Here is a 26,156-nt window from a genome sequence, read left to right as displayed (position 1 = left end):
TTTGTTAATGTCCTGCTGGGATAAGGCATCTTCCCAGCTTCAAGTTTTCCAACAGTCTATTTCCTCCTCCTGAGGGCAGTGCAGTGTTGATCACCTTCAGTACAGGAGTTTCCTTCACCAGGAGTTAATAATGATAGTTGTTTGCATGACACTACAGAGAGCACATGTTTGATTTCTTACCCTGCAGATGATTATTCTTGGGTTTTTTTGTTACTAAATATTACCATCTTTTTAAAATTAAAATATAATATATTTAAGGTGGTGCTGCTCCCTTGTGTGTGGAGCCATAGGCGGTCAGAGGTGAAGCCTGTTCTCATTCCAAGGGTATTTATGTTGGATTGTTTGGCTCTGCTGGCTCCTCAGGTTATCCCACATTACGGATAGAGAAGAATGATCTGAAAAGTGTCACTCTCATGGAGGCCAAAGCTAAAGTGAAGGACATAGCCATCTCCAGGGAGAGGATCACCCTCAAAGACGTGCTCCAAGAAGGTATTTACAGCACTCAGACACTTCATTCCTGCAATGTGGTGTAGATATATCAATACAAATATATAGGTATTTACAGGTTTTTCTGAAATCATTCACAGATGACATTTTTAATCTTCATAGCTTTGGTGGAGGGGAAGAATGATGAGTTATGTTTGCATTTGGGGTGTGGGGAAAGTAGCTTCCAGAATTCATTAGGCTAGAGGAGCAACCAGGCGTGCTCAGTAAATCATTCAGCTTGTCTGTCTTAATAACCTGCTCCCTGAGATGAAGGGTGGCTGAGGAGAGAGGTAATCAGTCAGGGCTCTCAATGCCAAGGTAACTCACTTTTGGGAGTTCCTGCAGGAGATATGCTCGTTACAACATAAAAGTCAAAGCAAAACCAACCCACGGCCCAGAAGAACTTCAGTTGTCCAAATTTTGCATCTCAGTTTGATAACTTTGATTTGGAAATCTAATCAGCACATGCAACATTTACAGCCCTGATACAAAAGAATCAGAGATTACCTGATTATTTTCGTGGAATATCATGAGTTGAAATGACCCACAGGGGTCATCCAGATCATGAATTGTTCACTCTTTGTTTAATGTGCACTTTGAAAGTGATCATGCACAAGAATCAAGAAGAATCAATTCATGTTGACACTGAACTTGAAAAATAGGCTTAAATATTTAGTTTTCTTTGTCAATCACCTTTATTGCTGGTATTTTGAGTCTCTGTTCCCTGGGAAATCAAATTTCCCTAAGCTGGAGAATGAAGATAATCATCCTTTAGAGGCAGAATGCTTTGTGTTAGTCTCAGCAGCAGTGGAGGATGTTCCCATTCTCATTCAGTGTGTGCCTTTGAACCTCTGAGGAGGCTGCTCCATGCTCACTTCCAGTGTGGGCTCTGCAAAAACCTTCCTTGTGGGATGTGCTTCGTGTTCCTCTGGGCTGCCTGGAGCTAGGATGTTGGGAATCATCCATAATGAGGGGTGACTCAGTGCCCCAGCAACACTTCAGAGCTGTCCTGTTCTGCCAGATGAGGCATAAGGAGCTGTTGAATGCAGTTTGGACCCAGTTAATCCTGGGATCTTGTTTCTTAGTCTCCAGATGTTAATTTGCGTCAGAACTTTCAAAAGTTAATCGCAGAGTCATTAAGGTTAGAAGAGCCCTTTAAGGTCATCGAGTCCAAACACTCTCCCAGCACTGCCAATTTCACCCATGTCCCCAGGTGCTACATCCACATGTCAGAGGACTTAGAAGGTCTGACCAATTTTAGTTCAGGATTGTAGTGGTGTTGAGTCTCTGTCGTTGAACAAAAGAACAAAATAGCTTCAGAGGGGAAGAAGGGGATGAAGTAAATGCATGCATGGGAGACTTTTTTACAGATCTTTGCCACAGATTCGTTATAAACTTCATGTAGTTTCCATAGCTTCACCTGCTTTAACATTTTGAAAATAGGTATTTAGGCACTTTCTTGAAGTCTTCAAGAACCAAGACTGGATGATTTTAGTTGCTGTTAAATAATTAATGGTGTTTTGGTTGCCTGAGAGTCTCCCAAGTTCAGCTGCTGCTTAGTGAGATTGCAGTTTGAATACCCCTGTCATGCAGGGTTTCCTTGCAGCCCCAGGGTAGGTGACAGAAATGTTGCACTGCCCCTATTTAAGGTATTTAGAAACAAATAAGACCTGTATTTCATACGATAAAGGATCTTTCAACTCAGTCAGGCAGGGGGAATCCCTGGGTAGGGGCTGTAATGCTGGAATACGCTGTGTGGAGATGATGCACACCTTGATGCAAAAAAATGTTGCCAAGCTGAGCAGTAAAACCCAATTAATTCTGTGTGTTATCAGTTCTCAGCCCAGCTCCTCAGAGTAGCTCCTCCTCCTGCAGTAGCATCAGTAATATCCTGTGAATGGAAAGATTGCTGGAGTCTGAAAGATTCCCAAAATGAGGTGAAACTTGTGAATAATGTGATGCTGGCTATTTCAAAGTGTTCCCTGTGTGCTGGGCAGCCAGAATTGCTGTTTCCTTGTGAATATTTCTAAAGGAACTTGGTCCTTGTGAGAAGTGCCTCAGCTTAGAATTCCGGACTGGATGAGTGAGAAAAGGGAGCTGGAGTTCTTAGTGCAGGGAGTTGACTGATGTGCCATTGACACTATCACTAGTTCACTCTCCTGCTTGTCTCCTTAAGTTTTATTTATGTAAAACATCAGCATTTAATGCCTGTAGTTGTGAATACCCCTCATGCTGGAGAGCAGTTGGTTTCTCTCTAGGTGACTGTATAGGTTTAGAGCCTTTAACTGCAGGCATGCCTCACTTTCTGCTGTGAAAGGTACTGTTTGCTTAAGATACTCCTAATGTTATCAGTGTTCCTTAAACACACATTACTAATTGGATGTTCTATTCCTAGGCACGTTTGGGCGCATTTTCCATGGAATTCTAATAGAAGAAAAAGACCCCAGTAAAGAGAAACAAGTTTTTGTCAAAACTGTTAAAGGTATGTTTGCCTAAAAGAGCGGGTTTGTGTGCAGGTGTTTGAATTGCGCTGCAGGCTGAGAATGCCAAACTTGGCTTTATAACAACCCCTTTCTTTGCTAAGTATGCAAATGATGAAAAGCAAAAGCAATTTGGATGCTTCTTTCAGCCACAGAGAACAGCAATCTTATATGGAAGAAAAATGCATGTGTTCTCCACCAGTGCCTTCAGTCATCACCCTTGAATACTTTGTTTATTATTCTTCTAAGTAAATTTTTTTCCCCAGGATGTCATTGTCTTCCCCAGTGACAGCCTTGTCCCCTGCAAATTGTTGAAAAACACCTGAAATGCACCTTAAAAATCTTTTGCAAATAAAATGCATGGCAGTACAAAAGACAGGGCATAGTTTCTGCCCTCCTTAAGCTTTGCAACTGAAGCATGAGAATTGGCATTTAGAGCTGTATTTATCCAGATACAGCACCTGTGTTCAGGAAATTCCTTGCTGGAGTGATTGAAATGGGGATGGGAAGACTTAAGGAACAAAGTTGGTGTAGGACATTTGCAACATTTTCATCTACATGTCTGTCACATGTATCCTATGTGTATATTACAAGTATCCTAAATGTATCCCAATGTTAGGTGTATCCTACCTCTGTCCCTTCCTCTGCAATCATCGGAAGTTGCCTGGTCCCTCAGTAGAGTTTTGCCAAATTCCCAGTACAGTGGTTGTTTTACCACTTATTTTTGTCATTTCAGTTGGGTGCCTTATTGCCTTTGGTTTTTCATTTGACAACATCTTTAATTCTTCCTTGCAAAAGAAATAAGTGTCTATAAGAATTTCAACTCATTCTGCTTTTTTTTTTTTTTTTTTTTTTTCCCTGGCTATTAAATTTTGAAGATACTGATTGGGAAATGGTGAAGGTGCTGAATTTTGTTGTTGGATCTTTCTGCTACCCATTTATTCTCTGCCAACTTTAAGAAAAATGTGTTGCTTAAAGGAAGCAGCCACCTTGGTCTGTTCGTGACACAATCTAATTTATTATGTAGGGTTCTTTTCTCTCACATGACATAGAATCATGGAATGAATCATGGAATGGTTTGGGTTGGGGGGTACCTCAAAGCTCCATCCCCTGGCATGGGCAGGGACACCTTCCACTAGCCCAAATTGCTCCGATGTCCAACCTGGCCCTGGACACTTCCAGGGATCCAGGGGCAGCCACAGCTTCTCTGGGCAGCCTGTGCCAGGGCCTCCCCACTGTCCCAGGGAAGAATTTCTTCCCAATGTTCCATCTAACCCTGCCCTCTGGCAGCTTAAAGCTTGTCCTGTCCCTCCATCCCTTGTCCCAAGTCCCTCCAGCTCTCTTGGAGCCCCTTTAGGTGTTGGAAGGGGCTCTAAGTTCCTCCTGGAGCCTTCTCTTCTCAGGGTGAACACCCCCAGCTCTCCTAGCCTGACTTTTCATATTTAAAAACCAAAAAATATTCTTCTTTCCAGGATTTTGGGAACATTTTCTGAATTCTGCCTCCTTCTGTTACCTTTCCCTGCCAAACAGTTCTTTTTTTTTTTTTTTCTTGGCTCTTATTAATGTAGTTCTCAAAAACTTAGCCTTTGGCATACAAGCTACTTTTTATAGCGTTGGATTAAGTAACATAACAACATTTGTCAAAACTGATCTTAATTTAGCTGCCTCCCATGACCTCTTATTAAACTGCTTTCCCAAAATGGGACTTCCAATGCACTCCTAAATCTATAATTCACCCTTAACTGTGGCATGTGTTTATGACACAGTTGTGTCCTACAGGAAAAAAGCTCTTCACTTTGCGAAGCAGGTTTCACTGCAGTGAACCGGAGTATGGTCTTTAGGGAGTGATGGCATTCATAGGATCACTGTAGAGAGCTCCCCAGCATTAAAAAGGATCTGTATGTAAAAACTGTACAGTAGGTTTTGCTGATACTTGGGCTTAGGCAACAGAAGTTTGCAAGGAAAAAAAACCTGTAACATCCCCTCTCCTCACAGGAGCTCACTTGCAGTGCTGATATCACACATCTTCATTTTCACACCCTGGCCTGTGATTGCTGCATGTGCAGCTGGGACATGTAATAAGTTGGGAATTTGATCTGGTTGGAAGAAAAAAACTCGCAAAAGTTCTCTTGTAAGAGGAGTTTTTCCTTGATCTCAGTCATTCTGTGGCCACACACACACTGCTGTTCTGGCATGAACAGGAGCAGGGCAGGACCATAAAAGCTTGATGGGTATGAGAACAATTAAACTGGCTTAAGTATCTCTTTGCTGAAGGCAATAAAGCCTGAGGGTCACGGAAAATAGACAAGAAATAAAGGCTTTGTGTGTGGAGTTAAGTTATCCCTTCACAAAAGTATGAGCTGCTCCAAAACTGTCTTGTTTTACCCAGAGGTGCACTCTGAAAGTGATAAAATGAAGTCCAGTGGTGCCCCAAATGGCAGGAAACAATGGGGAGGGGGTGGAGTATCCCAGATCTTTGGAAAATGTGAACCGAGGTTCTTTTAGTAGGTTGCATGAGGAAGAATAACCTCCTTGAGAGCAAAAACACCTCTTTTTTTCTCACCAGGATCGGAGCTTGAGAAACTGAAGACACTGTTTTGATGTTAGGGTAGTTGTTATGGCTTTAAACCTGGAATTTCAAGAGAATCCTAGAATCCCAGAATGGTTTGGGTTGGAAGGGTCCTTAAAGCCCATCCACTCCCACCCCTCTCGTGGGCAGAGACACCTTCCACTGTCCCAGACTGCTCCAAGCCCTGTTCAACCTGGCCTGGGACACTTCAAGGAGGAGGCAGCCACAGCTTCTCTGGGCACCCTGTGCCAGTGTCTGACCTCACAGGGAAGAGTCAATAAATACATTTTAAACAATTGTCTTCCTTAAGTCCAATGTAAATCTACCCTTTTCCTGTTTAAAACTGTTGCCCCTTGTCCTGTCCCCGCAAGCCATGATGAAAAGTCTGTCTCAGTCTTTTGTACAATCCACAAAGATGTTCTTGGAAAATTTTCTTCTCCAGGCTGAACCTCCTCAGCCCAGCAAGTATTATGGATAGGCCATGAGCTTGAGTTTGTTGGCTGTTAGGAGAAGAATTCTGTGCCATTTGGGCGAGTGTCAATGTTGTGCTCTTCAAGGAGTGGTTTCTGAATGAAAATCCATGAAGAAAAGTCATGCCCTAAGTGCCTGTCACAATGGATCTCTTTTCATGTGTCTCTCCTTCAGCTATCAGTGTATTACAGCAGCCATACCCTTTCAAGAGGGGTTATTTCCAATAATGTGGACAAGAGGGAATGTGCTGTCAGTTTTCCCATCTCCTGCGCTGGGAAAGGGAATGTTGTGGCTGTTGTGCTCATCAGGTGATGGTTACATCTGTGGGTATTTTCTGCTCTGGAGGGAGAGTGAGTGCAGCCTTGTCAGTTTGTCTCTTCCCTGTATTCTTCCCCCATGGTTCATTGTTGCCCCCAAAGGATCAAAAGCAGGGGTAGTTGACTGCAGTAACTGCAGCAGCCCTCCCCACTTTCCTTCCCTAATGTTTTCCAGAGCTCCAGTGAGATGCAGAGCATTGCTATAAACCAGGAGCGTGCTCAGTGAAAACAGGATTTCTCTGAGTTTTGTGCTTTTTCCCCTTCTGAAGTGATCTGCTCTTAAAGGAGTCAGTAATACATGAAAACTGAGAGAGCCTGGACCTGCCGGAGAGGTGGAGGAGTCTATCCTGGAATATTCTCTGTTCCCTCTTGTCTCAAGCTGGGGTAGAACTATTAGGTGAGACTCTCAAACAGCAAGTTTGAGCCTGATTAAGCAATATCAATGCAGAGGTTGAATAGGTTGGAGTGTTCCTGTTCAGCATGATCTGACTGGTTTCTCATCCACAACAGAGTTTGGGGTCTTCCATTATTACACTTGATGAAGTTATTGAAGCACTTTTGAAGTGATTCAGTGATTACTTGTTCTGTAGTTCTTTGAATTGATGGGGTGTAAAAGTTGGAGACGCTTCTCTTGAAGCCCCAACACCACATCTCTTATAATGACCAGCTGAAGGAGGATTCATCCCTGGGTTTCACTCTAGATCGTTAAAAGAGTTTTTTCTTTCATGGAACTTTAGTTCACTTCAGGGAGGAAGTTGTAATATGCCCATGGCAGTGACAAAATTTCTACATGCAGGTTCATGAAATAGATGAGTTTATAAGGTTTTTTAATGTTGTATCATCTGTGTCTGGGTGCCAGAGCCTTCTCATATGTGCAGTGCCTTGTGCCAAGGAGAGCTTAAAAGGAAAATGGATCTGTCTTGGCTTTCTGGAACTCTAATAACTTTGGACTACAAAGATTCCAAGCTCTGGGGAAAAGGTGTGACTTGTTCAGACTGTCCTACATCCTTCATGTTGGCCATACAGTTGTTGTGTTGTCTTTGCACTTTACACTTCCACTGTGTTCATTTGCTAGGCAAGGTGCTCAAAGTCGTAGTTACTTGCACACTTAACACATTTCAGTGGAAAATTCGCCTTTGTTCTGTCTTCAAACAGACACTGATGAAGATTGAGAATGTGTGTCATTGCCAGCAAGAAAGGATATGTTATCTAGAATATTTGGGATTTTGGAATCTTTGGATCAACATATCCTGAATAAGTTCTTTGTTAGAAAGATGAGAGACATAGCTGGCGTATGCTTTCTTTGTTGTGTTTTTTGTTTTACAGAAAAATTGTGTTATGGGGATGGAATGCTTCACTTTCCAATCAGAGGTTTCAAATCCCTCTCAGTTTTGAAAGTGTCTCTGGTAGCATTTTCTCCAAGCTGGCATTGCATCTCTTGACAGGGTTTAACAGATCCCTTCAGCCTTTTCTTTTAAATCATCTAATGTCAGAGGAGGAAGAAAACACACAGGTTTCACCTTTGATTTAAAGTACACATTGTTTAATGGTGCTTTTCCTGTCAAGGAGAAAATTCTTAGTAAAACAAATGCAATTGTGTTATTCCAGGAACATATGAAGTGAGGGTGAGCAGTGCAGAGTCCTGACTCATTTGAGATGTTCTGGCCAAGGTACAGTTTTGGTAAAAACAACCCAGCGTGCAGTTCAAGATAACCTCGCTGCTCCCATTTCACGTTCTAACCACTTAACATTTTTCTGAGGTACAAGGAAAGAGTGCTTGGAAACAAACCACCCATGGAAAGCACTAGGAATAAAATCAATGTTGACAAAGGTCACCTCCTTAAACTTTATTGTTCTACCAACTTTTAACAAAGCTTTGAGTTCTGTCATCTTAGGTCACTGAAAGACTTTCAGCATTCTTGGCTATCTCTGATGTTTTACTATTTAGATCTTTTAAATTTATTGCTAGTCTAGTTAAGAGGAGATGCCCCATCCCTGGAAGTGTTCAGGCCAGGTTGGACAGGGCTTGGAGCATTGTGGTCTAGTGGAAGGTGTCCCTGGCCATGGCAGGAGGTGGAGCAGGATGAGCTTTAAGGTCCCTTCCAGCCCAAACAATTCCATGATTGCAAGATTGGTGACCCTTTAGGACTTCATGCAGTTGAGAAGTGTAGGAATAAAAATCCTGAGAATTCTGCCAAGCAGAAGAAAGCAATGGGCACATTTAGGGGGTTTAAGTGTGGACAAGCAGCTCTGTGTTAACCAAGGTGAAGGTTTCTGTTTACACTCAACAGATACCAGAGCTTGGAGCATCCATCATTGTTCTCAAGGGGTCATGTTTAAACTGATGAAATTTGCTACTCTGGGCAATTAATTCTTAGAAGCACAGCCTTGTGGAAATAGTTCTAAGTTTAAGTTCTTACCTAAAACATTTAGTATTTGAATTAATTGTTTGAAGTATTTAACCTCCCAAAATGAGAGTGCAGGATCCTGTTTCTGAAGATTATAGCTTATGCAAAAGAAAATAAATTACAAAAAACAAACAAACAAAACAACAACAACAATAAAAAAAAAAAACACCACCACCAACAAAAAAACCCACAACCCCCCCCCCAAAAAAAACCCAAAAAAAGAACAAACAAAAAAACCCCAAACAACAAACAAAAAAACAGCCCCAAACAAACAAAAAACCAAGAGCTACTGCTCATCTGAGCTAAATTCTTGAGTGTTTTTATAAAGGAAGATATGTGAACTTAAAGAATTAGAGATAATTAGCAAATTTCTGAATATCAACCTAAAAATGCACTCGATTTTTCATTTAATCTTAGTTCTTTAGGAAAATACCCTGAGACACCTAAAGCAGTACAGTATGCTTCAGAAAATACTGAGGGGATGATTTCCAGAGTATTGTGCTACATCATTTAAAGTTTTATTATTCCACATGCTAAAAAATATTCACCTGCAGGACACTTTAATTTACATACAGTTAAAATCTCTACTTGTGCATCAGTTTTATTATGTGCTGCCCCTTGACCTTTGGAGCATGGCATCGGTCATGTCTCTCTTTCTCAGTTTCACTTTGTACTTGACACTTTGGGTTCATTTTGAGTTAAATGGATTATTGAGCAAAAGGCCTTTTACTTCTTCCTCTTTACTGCTGTTTCTTGGCTTCTGGTGTTACTGTTACACAGGGAATTAAAGACTATCCTCAAATCCTGGTTTTCTCTGCCCTTTCCTGTGGTTTAAAACTGCATGTGCATTTGTAATGTAGGATAACCAGACTCACATTCCCTATTTTAGCAGTGTCATGTTGACTCAATCCCAGGATTTATTAAAATTAGGCTTGGATTTGTCAGTGTGAGCTGCCTTGCTTTGCAAAATAAACACTTGTGGTTGATACTTGATGTCTGGATAGCAGGACTGGAAGATAAATCTTGCTCTCTGGAAAATTTATCAGGACTAAGTGTGGTGTCCCCTGCTGTAATCTCCTCCTCCCGTGGTTTGGTGTGCATGCCTTAACTTGCCAGGAGACTGGAATTCTGTAGGATGCAGGGCTGCCTTGGAAAATAGGGGGATGTTGATTTTTGGAGTTGATGACCTGAACACCTCCTGCAGCTCTGAGCTGCAAACAGGAGCACAGGGTGCTGTGTTCAGTCCATGGCAGGAGGAAGCATCAGATGCTCCACTTGGCCATGTCTGACTCCTGGAGCCTCAACATTTTAAAGCTGAAATGTTTTTATATGTACTTTCCTTTCTGCCTTTGAAAAAGCAGGTTGGATCATGACTTCTTGCATTCCTTTAGCAACCTTCTGGTGAAGGAAAGTTATCTGCTAGGAGCATTAAAAATGTCCCGTGCAACAGATGTGAGCACAGGCATTGAATCTCTTCCAAAGACCTGTGTAGAAGGGTTAAAGCAGTACTCAGGCATGCATTCTCTTTGAACTGGGGTGGAATTCTGCCTTCGGAGCAATTTTACCTAATTAATTGCCATGCAGAAGCAGCAGTAATTAACAAGGATGTGTTGATACTGGGAGCATTTATCACCTGGAGTGCTCTAGTCTGGCACTCTCAATTCCTGTTGCCACACTCTGTGACCACTGTGCTGCCTGTGTGCCTGTCACCCTTTACTTGTGTGCTTTGTCATGGGATGTTTGTCAAGCTCGCAAGGCTGAAAATAATAAGGGTAATAGAAATTTGGGAAAACAGGCAGGTGTGTAGAAAATGGGCTGTGTAAGTGTTGTGATGTGGGGGAGTATTACCTTGCAATGTGAAACAGGAGGAAGTTCATAGAGGGAACAAGCCATTACAAATGGTCCAAAGATGAGAAAAAATGCAGGTGAAACATCTTCTTAAATATTGCTGTTGGAAACATTCATCAGAAGCCTTGAAGCTCCTGGCTGTAGCATTTGCAGAGCTGCTTCTGACAGGAGTGCTGAGAGATTCTGCTGTTACTGCCTGTAGCAGGCTGTGAGAAGGTTCAAATACGACTCAGTTCAATTTTGAAACCTGCGGTTACATGGATTTTCAGGTTCTGCTTTGTCTTCTGAAGAAACAAATTTCAGTGACCATTCTACAATCAGAAGTCTTTAAAATCATGATGCTGCCTGAGAGGGGGTTGTGGTAGGGTGGGTGTCAGTCTGTGCTCCCAGGGAACAAGGGACAGGACAAGAAGAAATTGCCTCACATTTCCCCAGGGGAAGTTTAGGTTGGATATCAGGGAAAATTTCTTCCCAGAAAGGGCTGCCCAGCCCTGGCACATCTGCCCAGGGCAGTGGTGGAGTCCCCATCCCTGGAGGGGTGTGGCACTTGGAGACATGGATTAGGAGTGGCTTTGGCAGCATTGGAGGAACGACTGGAGTTGATGATCTTGGAGGGCTTTTCTAACCTAAAGGATTCTGTGATCCTACTTAAGCTGTACTTTGCTATTTTGTGACTCTGGGAGGTCTGAGTTAAAAGGTGACTCCTGAAAACATCCAGCTAATCAGCTCCACACTGCAATATCCAGGTAATAGCTGCTTTTCATCTCTGTTACATCCTTTGGGGTGTGGAGTGAGTTTTCCTGGTGAAACAGAGCCTGGTGCCCTGCAGCTGATGAGTGCCTGGTTTCAGAGCAGGAAATCTCCTCTTATTTGGTATCATCACAGAACTTCCCCAAGATCTTTTCATGTGATGATTCATGCAATCGAAGAGTGATAATGAACACAGATTTTTAAATACGTTTTTGCACCTGGATTTTAAGAAGCTGGTAAAAATGGAATAGGTGGTTTTTCTGCCCATGAACTAGGCAAGGCCCCAGCCCATCCCAGCACAGAGGGGTCAACCTCTTCTGTAAAATCAACAGTACCAAGCCCCACATTGTGCCTGGCTGCATACAAATCCTGTGATATCAGGAGATAAACCTGCAGCTCCATCAGGGCTTGGAATCCTGCCTTGTTCTTGTCCTGGGCCTCAGGGCAGCCTTTCACAGCCTGGCTTTTGGGTAAAACCTGGGCTTGGAGAGCATCTTCCTTTCTGGAATGCGCTTACATCTATCTCAGAAGTTTTAAGCACCTTCTGAAAGTTGGACCTTTTTGATCCTAACAGAGTATTTGGAATATTTCTGGAGGTTAAATCTTCCTCTGAACTCACCTGAAGCTGCTGTTCTTTGGTTTCTCAGCTATTGGTGCATGATCACCTCGTAGAAACCTGGCGGCTCATAACTATCCAACTGCAACTCCATTCCTGGCTGAGCACTGACACGTTCTTAAGCACAAATAATGGTAATACCTCAGTTTAGCTTTTCTCAGGGCTTTGAGGAAGTTTTGCAACGAGCCCTTGTTGCCTTGCCCTGGAGTGCTCAACTTAAATTCAGGGCTGTTCTTGGTGCCCAAATTTAATAAATAGGAGACTGTGACCTCCTCAGTTGTGTCTCCAAGTAGCTGTTAAAATGTCAGAGGTTTCTGGCTCTGTGGGAGGGTTCCCCCCCCTCTCCCCTCTGCAGCTGTGTGTGTGGCTGTGCTCACACTTGACATCTTCACGGATCTGGGGCAGACAAAAGGAGCCACAAAAGCTCAAAAGGAGCCACAAAACCCACAGGGCATCCTGTGAGTTTGATAGGATCCTTCCCCTGTTTTGTTTGAGTGGCTGCACAAACAGCTCTGAGAAGAAAACAAAGTGCATGTAGCACTCAGGGCTTGACACAGTTTGAGGAATGTGGGATTATATATTGGCCCAGGCAGGAAGATGAAATCTGTAGGATTCATCTCAGTATGTCCTTGGAAAAAGTCTCAGCAAGGTGGGATTGCTGTGGCACAGCTGTCACTGGCTTGGCTCTGGGACTCTGTCTCTTATCAAAACTAGAAATGATGGGTTTGCTAGTTTGGTTTTAAGCGTTTTCAGTACAGGATGGTCAGATTTACCAGGCCCTCACAACAAAAAATGTAATATTGCGAAAATCACCTTCATCCTGGTCTATGAATATTTGTGTGTTGGTTGTTCAAAAGTGGTTATAGTCTACTAAATGTGACAAAGTTTGTTTAACTGAACTTTTTCCTTTGTAACTGATGAAAATTCCCTTAATAGGAAGCCTGATTGGAGTGGAGACTGTTGCAGTAGCAGTATTTTGGTGTTCTTTTCCCCCTTTTGGCAGGAATCACTCCAAGAAGTGGTGATTAATAATGTGTTTTGAATGATTTCTAGTACAAACTCACAATAATCAAATCCTGTGGTGCTTCTAAATTGGCACTCATCTCAACTAGGGGAGGATTAGCGTTGAACACTATTGTTTGTTCTGAGTCTTTTGAATTTGTTGATGTTGGGTAAGTTTTTTTCCATGTAGAAAACAAGGAAATAATATTGATAAGCAAACACAATATGGATGGTGGGACTGTTTCACAAGATAAGATTTCAGTTTCTGTATATACTTGCCTGGGAGTCAATCGTCCTTTTGGGTGCTCAACCACTATAATGTGGAGAGAAAACAACAGAATGTCACAGTGACCTGCTGGAAACTTCCCTGAGTGCTGGAAAGGGAAAGGCATCGGCAGAAGAGTCACCATGGGGAGATGAATGGGTGCATTGTCTGAACCAGCCTGACTCGTTCTGTAGATTCTAAATCCACTCTTACACAGTCTCTGTTTTAAAGCTTCAAATTATTGCTTGATGGCTCTTATAATTAAAAGCAAACCAGTTGAGCAAGCACAGGGCCAGAGAGTGTGCGAGGAGTTAATCAGCTTAAACTCACACCCAAGAATCTCTTTCTTCCCTTCTTTGTGTGCTGGGTGAAGAGGTTGAGATCTTTGGGCCCTGTAATTAATTACTGCTTCTACACCTGAAGGTCTGTACAGGAACCTACTCCTGACTTCCCAGAATCTGCTTTTCCAGCCTCCATTTTTAATGCTGGCTTTTAGAACTGCCTGATTCAGTCATTCGAGGCTATGTAACTGTTTTAATGTAGGATCTTGGTTTTTCTTTCCTCTTTCCAATCCTTTTGCATCTGTCTTGTACATAATCAAATTCATCAAGTGTCCAGCCCACATGAGAAAGACCTTCTCATTCTCATGCTTTTGTTGGAGAGCAGACCAGAGACTTCAGCTGGCCATGGCTTCAGTCTCTCTGGACTGCAAGAACTTGTTCATACCATCCCCACATACAGACTTGTTATCAAATAGAATGGAATAATAGATTTGTTTGTGTTGGAAAAACTCTCCAAGACCATCAAGCCCAACCATTCCCCCAGTGCTGTCAAGGTTACCACTGACCCATGTCCTGAAGTGCCACATCCACACAGATTTGAATCCCTCCAGATTTAAACCCTCAACCACTGCCCCAGGGCAGCCTGTTCCATTTTCTGACCATCCTCTCTGTTAATAAATATTACCCAATATCCAGCTTAAACCTCCCCTGGCGCAATTCGAGGCTGTTTCCTCTCATCCTGTTCCCTGGGAGCAGAGCCTGACCCCCCTGGCTGTCCCCTCCTGTCATGGAGCTGTGCAGAGCCAGAAGGTTCCCCCTGAGCCTCCTTTTCTCCAGGATGAGCCCCTTTCCCAGCTCCCTCAGCTGCTCCTGGTGCTCCAGCCCCTTCCCCAGCCACATTCCCTTCCTTGGACACATTCTTCCAGCCCCTTAATATCCTTGAAGTGATGGGCCCAAAAGCACTGGCATCCCATAATATACCACAGCCATAATTGTCACTAATTTAATGGCACTTCTGAGGTTCTCCAAAGTGCTCCCATCACTCTTCATTCAGCCAGAGTCTTGTTTTCTTTTGCAGGCCTCAGATTGAGGAAAAGGGTGTCAGGGATGTACAGGGAGCAGGATCAGACCTTGGAGCAGGGAGAAGAGCAGAGAATTTCTTGCCTGTTCTTCCTCCCAGGGCAGTAAAACCTTCTCTTGACTCATCCACAACATGCAAATTCCCCCTAGTGCAACAAGGAGAGCTCCTTGGGCTGTGCTAGGCTCTCCTGTGCCAGATCCCTGCCAGAACTAGTCCTAGCACGAGGGAGACACAGAAAATGCTCCCAGGTGTGAGGAGGGTGGGATTAGGAGAGCTCTCATTGACATCTCCTTAAGCTTCCCTGAAGGTTCTTGCCACCAAAGGGTGAAAAAAGCCCCAAACACACAAATAGTGGTGGGAAGAGGGTTCCAGGCACCACTTGTGCTTCTGCCCAGTATGCTCTGATTGCTGTAGGTTACTGGAGTTATCACAGGTGCCTGAATTTTAGCTGGCAGCAGTGGTTTTATTTATTTATTGTTTTTGAGGGTGGGATTGAGAACAACAAACAGTTCCAAGTTTACCAAGAGTCAAGTATGTCAAGCAGAGAGCAAGGAAATAAGTAAATCTAGACATAAACAGCCTCCAGCCATGTGGCAGTAAACACAACTGTACCTGGAGTGGTAACTCAGCAGCAAAGCAGTGTCCTCAGAGCACATTCATGCTTGGCAAGCACTTGGCACATCCCATTGCTTCCATGGGCACCAGTCCTGTGCAGGATGGGACCACACTGCCCAGTGCAGCCGCCTTGTGCATGCCCAGAAGCTGTCAGGAAGTGCAGAACCACAGCCTGTCAACACCTAGAATGTGCTTGATTTCCCTTTCTGGGCTTCACCCCACCCTTTTAAGCAGAAATGAGCCTCGGAACTTGGCCTTGCACTTTAGGGCTTCTTGTAAGTGCCATTTTAAGAAAGGAGGCAAACAAGTTTTGTTCATGCTCAAATGACCACAAGTGACTTGCAAATCTGGACTGAATTTTAATTAATATGTTGATTTGTTTCCAAAGTTTATCTGTGGTTCCTTTTTCCCTCAGATCAAGCCTCAGAGGTGCAGGTGACAATGATGCTGACGGAAAGCTGTAAACTCAGAGGGCTTCACCACAGGTAGGGCAGGCAGGGCTGGTGACAAATCCATGTCATTGTGAGGTGGAAGTACCTGGGCTAAAGCTCCCTGAGGAGAGGGAGCTCTTTATTGGGAATTCAGCAACACTTCTGTAGAATCATGGCATGCTAGAGTGGTTTGGGTGGGAAAGGACCTTAAAGCTCATCTCTGCCCTGGGCAGGGACACTTTCCACTAGTCCAGGTCGCTCCAAGTCCCATCCAACCTGGCCTCGGACACTTGCAGGGATAAGGCAGCCACAGGTTCTCTGAGCACCCTATGCCAGGGCCTCACCACCCTCCCAGGGAAGAATTTCTTCTCAAGATCCCATCTATCCCTATCTGGCAATGGAAAGCCATTCCTCCTTGTGCTGTCACTCCAGGCCCTTGTCCCCAGTCCCTCTCCAGCTCTCCTAGAGCCCCTTCAGGCACTGGAAAGGACTCTGAGGTCTCTCTCTGGATCCTTTCCAGGCTGACCATTCCCAGCTCTCCCAGCCTTATATAATAATAAAGGCCTTGCCTAAAATACAGGAGTAACAGGTTCTTGGTGAAACATACCTAAGATAGAAACAAAATGAACCTGCCCCTCTCTCATCACTCCAAATGAGCTGTTATCCTCCCTTTTGTAAGTCAAACTTTAAAAAAAAAGTGAAAAAAACTTTACTTCCCTACACTGCCTAGAAAGCTGGGACCTTCATGGGTCTTTAGTTATGGATGTGACACCTGGCTGTGAGAAATTTTCAGGGAAGAGTAAGAAAATTCAAAGTTAAAAACAAAGTTGTAAGTAATTGGTGACTTCTTCTAATGATTTTCAATGGAAAATACAGGTATTTTAAAAAAGTTATTAATGGAAATTGAAACTGTATTCAGTTTGGTTTGAGTTTCTGTGAATTTCCATATTGATATATGTAATATTTTATATTTCTTCTAAGGAAGATGTGCAGAGACACTGCAGCATGGGAGTTATCTGAGCCAGGAAGGCTTGGAAAGGCCCTTAAAGTGGCTGATGGAGAACTGAAATCTGTTCTGCCACTTTGCAGCAGCTCAAACATGATGTTCTGACTTTATTTGGGTAAACTGCTGTAATGTAAGCATATATTTTATATCTGTAGTTGATTTGGAATGCTACACCTCCCAGTTTAGGATATAGCACATCTGTGTACAAATGGCAACCTGTATTCACAACAATTTATGTTGGCCCTCTTGGACCAAGTGAAAACATTTGGAGGGTTCTTCAAATGGGAAAGTAGTCAAATTAAAAGAAATACTGGCCAGGGCTTCAGTTATTTGAATGTGTTGTGATCTGCAATTCCTAATACAAGATTAAATTATTTTCTTTCATGTTGAATTAATTTTATTACTGTGTTTAGGAATCAAAAGTATTTTTATCAAATGTCAGTTGCATAACATCAGGAATTTCTCTGTCTTCCAGGAATCTGTTGCCTATCACTCACGTCTGTATAGAGGAGGGAGAGAAACCAATGGTGCTGCTGCCCTACATGAACTGGGGGAACCTTAAACTCTTCTTGCGACAGTGCAAATTGGTGGAGGCCAACAATCCTCAGGTACCCTTGAGCATGTGGGACTTTGTTAAATTAAATCTCCATTTGCTCTGGCTCCTGAGTTTGTGCCACCAGAGGAATGGTTGTGGCACTCTCCTGTTCAGTGTGATGGCAGGAGAACTGCAGAGGTGCCTCCCCAGCAAGTGTTTGCCTTGATTCTCACCAGGAAAGCGTTCCTGGCTGTTTATCCTGAGTGTTCAGAGGGTGAGAGGGTACCTCTTACTCGGGTAGGAGCTCAGTGTATCCTAAAATGATATCAACAATTAGAGAAAATGGTGGATTAAGTTAAGGGAAATCATGTATGGAGAAATTTCAGATTTACTGATACTACTTTTGGTATCCCAAGCTATAAATACATGCAAGATTTTAATTATGATGGGACTGTGAAGTTTCAAAAGGAGGTGAAGCAACAGCCTTTGATAGCGATTTTGGAGAGCAAGAGGGATTTTGAGTGTGCTGCTGCCTGGAAATGGCTGGTTTCCAGGGAAACAAAGTGAAAAAGGTGTGGGAAGGGGGATAAAACGGGTAATTTTTGCCTATGTCCACTACCAATCAAAGGAAAAGCAGTACAAAGAGTGAGGCACTTGCAAGATGGAAGTATTTTCCCTTGGCACATCAAAAAAAGAAGTTAAAATTTAGAGTGAGTCACCATAATGAGTGTCTATAGGTGGTTGTGTCTGAGGGACTGGAAGAGGAGGGGAGGGGGCACTGGGATACAGCAAACCCATTAACCCTGCAGGTTCTGGGCTGAAGGGGCTGATGGCTGCTGCTCTGGGCTCTTGCAGGCGATTTCCCAGCAGGATCTGGTACATATGGCCATCCAGATCGCCTGTGGGATGAGCTACCTGGCCAGACGGGAGGTCATCCACAAAGACCTGGCTGCAAGGAATTGTGTGTAAGTACTGTCCCCTCTGCACTCAGCCTGAGCTCTCCTTCAAAATGCAGGTTTGGGGTCACTGGGTGTAGTCAGTGACGTTGTTTTCCTCCAAAGCAAGGGGAACCAGGATGCAGAACATCCTCTCTGTAAATACTTCACTTGGGTTTGTCGATCGCTTTTTCAAAGGCTTGAAAAGAATTAAAGCTTCCCTTCGACTTTAATAAAAACTTGGAATATCTCCTCAGTTTATCGATAGTTTTAAAAGAGAAAAATGAAGAAAACCAACTTCAAACAAAAATCTGAGTTAAAGGCTTTGTTTATTGGTACATTTCTTAGTTGCCAAATGATGGATAGATACAAATGTGCTCTGGAATGGCAGGAATGCCAGAGAGGGCTTTGAGACCATATTCAGGCTGGAATACACTCCAGAATGCAGAGATGGAGGTGTTTGGTGGCCTTCTAGGAACCCAGTCGCTCAGTGAGCACCATCTCTGCTCTTGTGCCCTGAAAGGATACTCAGTGTGATGGGATTCCTGACAGAGTCTGTCCCTAATTTATATTGGTTTTCCTCACTGGTGAGCATATTGAGTAGGAAGGGGCACCATGGGAGACACAGGTCAAAAACATCAGGGACATCACCTGGAGCTTTATATCTGAGAATATATTTTTATTTATTTTTCATATTGGAGGATGGTTTGAGTAGGGAGGGACCTTCAAGCCTATTTAATTCCACCCCCTGGCATGGATTGGAAAGAGAAAGGGTTGACAGTAGCCAAGGTCCCCTGAAAGATTGGGTTCCACCTGCCCGTCTTTGTTTCCCAGGTTTGCTCTGGGTGATGAAAGGCTGGGAAGTGCATCAGACTCATGTCCTAATTTTGGGAAATGAGCCAGGATTCCAGTGATCTTGGCAGGTTTAAGGGAGGAAATGCCATGGGTCTCATGTACCCACGGCACAGCCAGGTCCAATTACAGTGGACATGAGGATTACACAAGTCAGGGCTCTCTAATCACTGGAAAATTGCCCTTTGGATTGAATTTGTTTTCAAACGGGTCTTCTAGGAATTTCTCTGAACTCTTAATAATGGCTAGATAGGAACTTTCCTGGTGTGTTAATTTTGAGGACAAGGAACTGGCCTGAAAGTGCATAGAAATAAAATAAATGAAAAGATATCTGAGATAGTAAAGAGGGAAACACACAGATAGAGCATTTACATTTCATTTTTCTCATCAAAATAAAGAAATGATTGGCAAGATGAGAAGACAACAAAAACCAATTTGTTGCAGTACCCCCAGCCCAATGTTCCTTCTGTGTTTTTGTCATACAATGCTGAAGCCAACATCTCAGCCGCATTCTGAGGTCAGCCGTTTATGAGAACACTGATATTTATTACACACAGTTTTAAGTTCAAAGAGTTTGAATCACATCCCAGAGGGGGCAAATTTTCTGTGCTATTTTGAGTCATCTTTTCTTGATTAAAGTAAGTTTCCCTTAGTACCCAGTTTCTGACAAGCATCAATATCTCTTGTGGAGGGAATAAACAGTTTTTCAGCAGATGGCTTGATCAGAAACATGTTTTTGGACTACAAAGAGTACTGGTTGCTTAAAGATACCACTGGCTCTTGCTTTGTTTAAATTTTCTCCTCATTATTGCCACAGAGGTACTAAAGCTACAAAGTGTTTAATTGCTCTGATAGGGGATCTCTAAAAGAGCAGGAGTAACTTAAGGCAGTTACTTGTTTGCTTTAATGGGGTTTTTTTCACTTGTAAATGTTTGGTTTTATTTAATGAAGCTTGCTGAATTTTCTAGTGCTTATCAGTTGGCACAGAGTAACTTGGTGCCGTGATAATATTTGCTAATCACAGAGTAAGCGTGTCTTGCTGCGGGAGAGTGGCAGGGCTTGAGATGTGGGTTAGCAGTCCCCAGTTAGATGGTGGGTGTGGAGCTGAGGGCTGAGCAGGGCTGTTTGCTGTGGGGCTGCACTGCCAGGGTTGCTGAATGCTGCTGTTCTGTGTGCTGCAGCATTGACGACGCGCTGCAGGTGAAGATCACGGACAATGCGCTGTCCCGGGACCTGTTCCCCATGGATTACCACTGCCTGGGGGACAATGAGAACAGACCAGTCCGCTGGATGGCTCTGGAAAGCCTGGTCAACAATGAATTCTCCAGCGCTAGTGATGTGGTGAGGGTTTCTTCCATGTTTTCTTCACATTTTTATCTTTTTTCAGCTGTTAGAGAATCACAGAATCCCAGAATGGTTTGGGTTGGGAGAGAACTTAAAGCCCATTTAATTCTACCTCCTGCTATGGACTGGGACACCTTCCACTGTCCCAGGTTGCTCCAGTCCTGGCTTGGAACACTTCCAGGGATGGGGCAGCCACAGCTGCTGCTAGGTACCCTGTGCCAGGACCTCACCACCTTCATAGGGAGGAATTTCTTCCCAATATCCCATCTAATTCTGCCCTCTGGGAAGCCATTCCCCCTTGCCCTGTGCTTCTATCCCTTGTCCAAAGTCCCTCTCCAGCACTCTTGGAGCTCCATTATGCACTGGAAAGTGCTGTGATGTTTCTCTGGAGCCTTCTCTTCTCCAAGTCAACACCCCGCAGTTCTCCCAGCTTGCCTCCAGAGCAGAGGGGCTCCAGCGCTTGGAGCATTTCTCTGGCCTCCTCTGGACTCGCTCCAGCAGCTCCAACATCCTTCTGATGTTGGGGACCCCAGAGCTGGAGGCAGGGGATCATGGCACTGGATATGTAACAGTGGCTCGTTCAGAGCAGCATTTCTGCAACCACTCCTGCATCAACTGCTTGTGGCAGATGGTTCGGGGATCAGTCAGGCCCTCTGGGAACAGCAAAAGTGCCCTTTGCCCCCTGTTCCCTTGGGACTGCTGGCAGGGAGCACAGTCAAATTCAGAGTGCTGCACTGGGACTAGTCTACTTTTCATAAAGTATCCCAAGTTGGAAGGGACCCACAAGGATCATCTAGTCCAGCTTCTGGACTAGGACCCTGCATAGGACACGCCAGCAATCCCACTCTGTGCCTGGGAGCATTGTCCAAACGCTCCTGGAGCTCTGGCAGCCTTGGGGCCGTGCTCATTCCCCGAGGATCCTGTTCCATGCCCTAGCAGCCTCTGGAAGTATAGGTGGACATCCATTGTTCACCCTCTGTCTGTTCAGCAAAGATCTGGTCAGGCATGGCTTCCCTTCATAAGTCCACACTGGCTGTTCCCAGACATCCCTGTGCTTCATACACACAGGAGTGAGTTCCAGGATAACAAGCTCCCCAACATTAGCAGGACAGGAGCTTGTGTTTGGTTGTGTGGCCTATAGTCCTCTACATCCCAACTCTTCCAGAGAATGCCTTCATTCCTGTGGTCAGGAACCTCTCCCAGTTGAGGTGACATTTCAGAGATCAAAGCCTGTGCCCTCGGTGCCCTTGGATGCATCCCATCTGGAATAGTGGTCTGGTGCCAGCTTGGGAAAGTTCAGAGAAGTTCTGGTTGGGTTTTTTTCTTCCATGGTCTCTGTACTAGTGCTGCAGCCATATAAACAACAAGAAAAAGACGGAAGGAAGGGAAGGTGCCAGTTGTGCTCCGCATGCGTATTCATTGGAAAACACATGGGGATTTGTGTCTTAGCAAACCTGAAGACAGAGGAAGAAATGGAAGCTGCCTGTAAAACTGCGTTTTCAGAGAGCTAAATGAGCTCAATCCAGTGGTGGGTTGTTATATTTTTACCATTTTTTAAAATCTGGAATGTGAAAGCATTTGCTGTTTGTGAGGACTGGGAAATCAAAGCTTATGTAACAGTGGCAGTGAGATGTGGAATTTTATTAGGATGAGTAAATCTCAGTATTGTAACCATTTTTGAAAACTCCAGAGCAATTCAGCATCTCTTTCAGCCCATTTTAACCCAGAAGTCCTTTTTCCATTGCTTAGGGATAAATGCCACCCACCTTTTAACACATAGTTCTAGCTGCAGACACATGGCCATCTGAGTTTTGTAGAGTTCAAAAGTGAACAATTTTTCTGGGTGTAGAAAACACCATGTGCCCTAAATATCAGCTTTGCATATACCTGGACTCTTTTCACAAAAAGCTGATGTCAGATGTTTTTATGGGTTTAGTAGGAAAAACCTAGTGATCCATTGCATGTAACAGGGAACGGGTGATGAAGTGTGGTACAAACAGTGTCTGTGTCTGCAGAGATGCCATGGGATGTGTTCCAGGCTTGCTTTTTGGAAGACTTTCTTTCAAATGTGTTCGCTGGCTTGAAACTTTCCCAATAATGTGTTGCTCCTCTGCCAACAGCTTTATCAGTCAGCCAGAGTGTAGGAAAACAAACCATGATTCCTGCTGAATCTTGATTCTGTGGTTTTCCTGCTGTTGGGCATCAAGCTCTGCATCTCTTCATGCCATTTTTATGCAGCTACCTATGGAATTAGAACAGCTGTATTCCCAGAGTGGTTTTGCTTGAATCCCTCTCTTTCTCATCTTCATGACCACCCCTTGTCCCTCAGCACTCTTCTCCACTGCAGGTGAAAAGGGACTCTTATTTCCTTTGCTGACTGAAGCGAGGCCTCCTCTGCACCCCTGCCCTTCTCTGCCCTTCCCACCTAAAAGTATCCCTTCCCTAAGGCTTGGGTCAAGGCAGTGGTGGGATTTCTCTTGATTAAAACAAGAAATGTGTCAGCCTTGCAGGATTCTGCCCCTTTTTAATGAATGATGATGTGTAACTTGAGTAGTGAGTCATGAGCGAGCAGTATCAGCCCCATCCCCCTTTGGTCTCCAGGGTCTCTGGATACCAGATAATAAATAATTTTCCTTGTACTTGGCTTGTGTGTGTATTAATTGATGGATATTTCATCACTTTAAGCACTTTCTGTCAAGGGTTGCCAGCTGAATGTGTTAGATGATGATCCAGCTGTCAGGTTTACTGACATGAAATCTCTTTTTTTCCTGAGCATACTCTCCAAATATACAGATTATTTAGAATCAAAAAATTACAATTTCATTTGATTTGCCTTTCTGATCCTTTGAAGTTCACAGGCTTTTTTCAGGATTTTTGAGGGGTTTTGAAGAAGTAAAATGTAAAAAAAAAAAAAAAACCAACAGTTTTATACTAACAGTCATTCAGTGTTCAGTATTGTTTAGATTTAGGTGTTCTGTAATGTCATGTTAAAAAATGCATGATTTTTAGCACTGATATCTTAGTGCAGTAAGATTTTAAGTTTAGTTCAACTTAGTAGAATCACAGGTTGGTTTGGGATGGAAGGGACCTTAAGACCATCTGAATCCTATTTCCTGCCATGGACAGGGAGTCACTAGCCCAGGTTGCTCCAAGCCCCATCCAGCCTGACCATGGACATTCCAGGGATGGGACAGCCACAGCTTCTCTGAGCAATTTAACACCAGTTCTGCGATTCCCAATTAGCCCAGTTCAAGACATGTTGAATTTAGTTATATAGAGCACTTATGTAAAGCTTTCTTACTGTGTGTAATCTTCATTACAGCTGATTTTGTAGCCTGTCTGGTGGAGCTCTGGGGGTTCAGCATGTTGTGTTAATGCCTGCCCTGTTCCTTTGCAGTGGGCCTTCGGGGTGACGCTGTGGGAGCTGATGACCCTGGGACAGACCCCATACGTGGACATCGACCCCTTCGAGATGGCAGCTTATTTAAAGGATGGCTATCGAATAGCTCAGCCCATCAACTGCCCCGATGAACTGTGAGTGCCCTGCTGGGGGAGGAGAAAGGGGCTGTTTGGTGTTTGGTGTGTTAAGCCAGGTTGCCCAAAGAGAGAGCCAGGGTTGCCTTTCCTGCCTGTTTGTTCTGCCTGTCAGACAAACCCTGGGGTAAACATTGCTCATGGAACACTGCCTCTGGCTCAGGGGTCCCCAGCATCAGAAGGATGTGGAGCTGATGGAGTGAGTCCAGGGGATGCCATGGAGATGCTCTGATGGCTGGAGCCCCCTCTACTCTGGACACAGTCTGCAAGTGTTCAGCCTGGACCAGAGAAGGCTCCAGGGAGACATTAGAGCCCTTTCCAGTGCCTAAGTAGGCTCCAAGAGAGCTGGAAAGGGACTTGGGACAAGGGGTAGAGTGACAGGACAAGGGGAAATGGCTTCCCACTGCCAGGGGGCATGGTTAGATGGGATATTTGGAAGGAATTCCTCCATGTGAGGGAGGTGAGACCCTGGCACAGGATGCCCAGAGAAGCTGTGTCTGCCCCTGGATTCCCCAGAAGAGTTCCACGACAGGCTGGACAGGGCTTGGAGCAGCCTGGGCTAGTGGAAGGTGTCCCTGCCCATTGCAGGGGTCGAACTAGATAGTCTTCAAGGTCCCTTCCAACCCAAACCATGCCATGCTTTTATGGCAGTTGAGCCATTTCCAGTGAGCTATGTACTGCTCCTTCCTGGATTGTCATGGATTATATGCTAAATCAAGCCAGGACCTCTGATGACAGCCCTTTTGCTCATCATTCCAGGTGTCCATCCTTGGAAGGAGCTGTTCAGCATTATGAACCATAAGATCCAGGGCTCCTTGTCTCTCTCTGGTTGTTGCTCAGGCAGTTACCCAGTGGCAAATGCTGTTTTGCCTTTCAGGCTGGGGCTGTGGTTGCCTGGCTGACGTTCCCCTGTGCTCCATGTGCCTCTGTGTTGCAGGTTTGCTGTGATGGCCTGCTGTTGGGCCCTAGATCCTGAGGAGAGACCCAAGTTTCAGCAGCTGGTGCAATGTCTCACTGAATTTCATGCAGCATTGGGAGCCTACGTCTGAACCAGCAGCAGAAGATGGAATTCCCTGTTTGGGAGAAGCCCTGGCATCCATCTGCATCTCCATGCATCCCTCGGACTCACACACGTGATGTGTATAAAGCAACACTACAGGGAGAAAGCACTTCTTCCAAAACACTGTGCCTTAGAATGCCTTAGTAGTCTCAAGATTTTTTTGTAAGACCTCTTGATGTTGAATATTTTCTAGATAACACTTTTGCTAAGTTAAATTGAGACCTTTTTGGTTTTCCATCAGGATTTGTAAAGTGTAGAGATAGTGAACTGAAACATGAGATTTGGATGGACTGTGCACTCTGACAACAGACACGTGATTTTTTCTGAAGGGTTTATGGAACTGGTAGAAAAGTGAGGAGAGGGGAAATGAAAAGCCACACTGCAGAAAATTTTCCCTGCTTTTAAAAAAAAGTTGAAATTGAATTTTTCTGACCAGCTCTAGTATTTGTACTTGTATGTATCTGGAATAGCTTTTTAGTATCAACTTCTTCTATTTTGAGACAACAACACATTATGGTTGGATCCACACATCTTACCTTTTTAACCCACTCACAAATGTTCTTTGGAAAAGCTGGTCTTCAGGATACAACATCTCCTTTCTAAAGCGATGATGTAAAAGTGATCCCAGTTTACCTCATACAGAGAGTGGTGAAAGTGGGGTAAGAATGGTCCCCCTCCTTTCACATCAAAGGATTTTTGAGATGGTTTTATGTGCTAACTAAAGGCCTTCAGAGAAGCGCCAGAGCAGCCCCTGTGTGGGAGTCTGTCACCTCCGGCTTCTGCCCTGCAGTTTCTCTTGTTCAAAAAGGTACTGGTTGTTTTTTATGGGATTTTATAGCCTGAAATGGGCTTAAATATATAAATATATATTTGTAAAGACACTTGCAGAGTAAAGAATGTTTTTCTATTACACTTAATGTGAAAGCTTGGTCCCTCACCTTGCGCTGTGTGTGGATTGTGCAGGTTGGTGGTGGTTAAGTTGGAATTGGCAGGAAGAGGCCACTTGTGTCCCTGTGGAACTGGTCCTTGAGACTTCAGCTGCCTTCCTTAACCCAGAGATTCATTCCAGCCCAGGCTGTTTTGACTTGGAGCCTTGCTTAAGAGGACTGAACATGTTTCTTCAGCAAAATGTGTGATAGATTCAGGCTTTTTCTATATGTAACAAAGTTACTTGGAGGATAGCTCCCTGTTCTCCTGGTGAACTGTAGGCTGCATCCTCTGCCTGGTGGCACCACAGGGAGGGTTGTGCTTCAGCACGGTGTGGGACATG

At 44.1% G+C, this 26,156-nt stretch overlaps 1 protein-coding gene across 1 annotated transcript in view; it reads left to right on the top strand.

Moving 5' to 3' along the window:
- RYK (receptor like tyrosine kinase) overlaps positions 1 to 25,767 on the top strand; it is a 62,555-nt gene extending 36,788 nt beyond the window's left edge. Inside the window, 8 exon segments of the mRNA XM_066326143.1 lie at positions 364 to 489; positions 2,882 to 2,968; positions 15,605 to 15,674; positions 17,102 to 17,234; positions 18,017 to 18,126; positions 20,130 to 20,289; positions 23,690 to 23,826; positions 24,764 to 25,767. Coding sequence (XP_066182240.1) covers positions 364 to 489; positions 2,882 to 2,968; positions 15,605 to 15,674; positions 17,102 to 17,234; positions 18,017 to 18,126; positions 20,130 to 20,289; positions 23,690 to 23,826; positions 24,764 to 24,875 — 935 coding nt within the window. The 3' untranslated portion in view covers positions 24,876 to 25,767.
- The last annotated feature ends 389 nt before the right edge of the window (positions 25,768 to 26,156 follow it).

This window comes from Sylvia atricapilla, chromosome 10 (assembly GCF_009819655.1).
Source record: "Sylvia atricapilla isolate bSylAtr1 chromosome 10, bSylAtr1.pri, whole genome shotgun sequence".
Lineage (NCBI taxonomy): Eukaryota > Metazoa > Chordata > Aves > Passeriformes > Sylviidae > Sylvia > Sylvia atricapilla.
Note: the sequence above shows the minus strand (reverse complement) of the source record. Positions and strands in the feature narration are given on the sequence as shown.